This window comes from Nanorana parkeri, unplaced genomic scaffold (assembly GCF_000935625.1).
Source record: "Nanorana parkeri isolate BGI_ZX_2015 unplaced genomic scaffold, ASM93562v1 scaffold1851, whole genome shotgun sequence".
NCBI lineage: Eukaryota > Metazoa > Chordata > Amphibia > Anura > Dicroglossidae > Nanorana > Nanorana parkeri.
The window spans coordinates 120,224-122,334 of record NW_017308119.1 but is presented as its reverse complement, the minus strand read 5'-3'; the positions used below and the strand labels follow the sequence as shown (position 1 = coordinate 122,334).

Genomic DNA, 2,111 nt, shown 5'->3' with positions numbered 1-2,111 from the left:
TGGGGGGGGGGTTTGTAGAGGGGTAATAGATATCTGGATGGGGGGTTGTAAAGGGGTCATAGATATGTGGTGGGGGGGCGGGGGGGATAGTAGTTGTGTACAGCCATTTCATGCTTTTTCTTGTAATTAGACAAGTGGATTATAATGGGGCATATTGCACTGTAATGTTCCCTATTATAATCTATTTCTCTGATTACAGGTAGGCATGTGATCTATCAAAGTTTGAGACTACGTTAGAATGTGTGACCAGTGACGTGGTCACACATTTTAACGTAATCTCGCCCAGTTTTTCGGTGGTGGAATAGGTGAAGAATTCCAACGCTTTCATTTTTTGGTGTAACTGTATTTTATTTTGAAGGCATGTTTAAATACAATTCAATTAAAATTATTAAATCAAAACAATTTAAAATATAAACAATCAACGTCCCCCCCTCAGCGGGCCACGGTAAAATTGTCAAACGTTGACCGGTCCGCGGCGATAAAAAGGTTGGGGAGCACTGGTCTAAGGCATTGCTACCTCTGACTGCTGGTCTCTCCAGATTTGGTGATGTCACTTCTGTGCTGCTCACTATTCCCCTTGCTGGAGGGGAAGCTGTACCTGACAACATGCAGTGCAAGGATCTCCCTACTTCGTCAATTGTGTGGATCTGTGCTTCCTTCACTTCTCCTGCTGCTTATTCATCATTAAAGGAGAACTATGAGGTAATTGAATATCACTCATCCTCATAGTTTGAGCCAACGTGTGACAATGAAACTGTCACAGGTCGGCTCAATAGATCGGGAAGTGAGTGAACACATACCGCCGCTCGCTCACTTCTCGATCATCTCCCTGTAGAGAGCCGTGACTGTTAGGGATTCCCCCCCTCGCCGATCCTCCAGCGTTGACTGGAGGAACGGACGGGGGAGGGGGCGGGTACAGCTGGCTCTGCCTCTAGATAGGCCGAGCCAGCTGTCACTCACGCAGCTAGGTGGACCTCGACAGTAATGTCGGGATCCGTCTCGGCTGCGGCGGTCTCAGTATACAGCGAGCTGTAGCTCGAGATATACTGAGCTTTGTGTCATGGGAGGACGCTAGTATATGTCTTCCCGTGACCCTAAAGAGAACTATGGGGAAAAGCACAGATCCCATAGTTCTCTTTTAAGCAGCTTTGATGAATAAGCAAAGCCCTGCTCCTCTACCAAGATGGCGGCTTCCACCCAGAGACACAGTGCAGTACAAGACATTGGTTGGTCAGTAATAGGAAAATATCAGCTGCAGGGACACCGCAGGTAATACAGGTGACTTCTCCTTTGTCCTTTGCTTGGACACAGCTTCCACAGTACAGTCCAGGATTATAAGTACTGCAGCCAGTGTTTGTTTGGCCCAAGATGGAATGGAATTTGGATTTAAAATTAATACAGCATTATACAAATGAACAAAAAACATTTTAGAGACACGTGATGCTGAGATAGTAAGGTGTCTGAGTAAATATCCTATTTCTATTCTATAGCAGGGACAGAGCTGGTGGCAGATTGGAAATCTTCCCCAAAATGGGATAGAAGTAATGGACTTTAGTAGCTCTTGTTTTTGCCTTGACCCCGTACGGGCCTCCGGCTCGCTTTCTTCTCAGCTGTAAAAGCAGTAAATTACCTTTTTCTTAAAGTTGACAAAGTAATTGGCTTGGTCGATGAAAAAGAACTCCAGAGCCGACCTTCGCAGATTATAGCGACGCAGGTGGACCTCGCGGAGCTGCGAGAGCGGCCGCTTGAAATCGTAACCAATTCCTGCGCGGAGAAAAAGACAAAAGTGGTCAAAACGTTTCCTAGAAGACAAGCTTCATATATTTTCTGAGCCGAATGCCATTTTCTTATTTACTTTTTATGTTATACTTTCTATAGTTTGTCCCCAAGCCTCCAGCCACAATATAATGTCCCAAGGGCTCTTATCTTTCTCCCAGGCCCCCAGCCACAATGTCCTGTCCCCAGGCCTCCAGCCATAATGTCTTGTCCCAAGGCCTCCGGCCATAATGTCTTGTCCCCAGGCCTTCGGCCATAATGTCTTGTCCCCAGGCCTCCTGCCATAATTTCTTGTCCCCAGGCCTCCGGCCATAATGTCTTGTCCCCAGGCCTCC

The 2,111-nt window shown here is 46.8% G+C and overlaps 1 protein-coding gene across 1 annotated transcript in view; it reads right to left on the bottom strand.

The window, feature by feature from the left end:
- The window catches only part of LOC108799900 (neurobeachin-like protein 2), a 104,045-nt gene that overhangs the window by 28,906 nt on the left and 73,028 nt on the right, over positions 1 to 2,111 (bottom strand). The window contains 1 exon segment of the mRNA XM_018571836.1: positions 1,631 to 1,764. Within this exon segment, the coding sequence (XP_018427338.1) occupies positions 1,631 to 1,764 (134 nt within the window).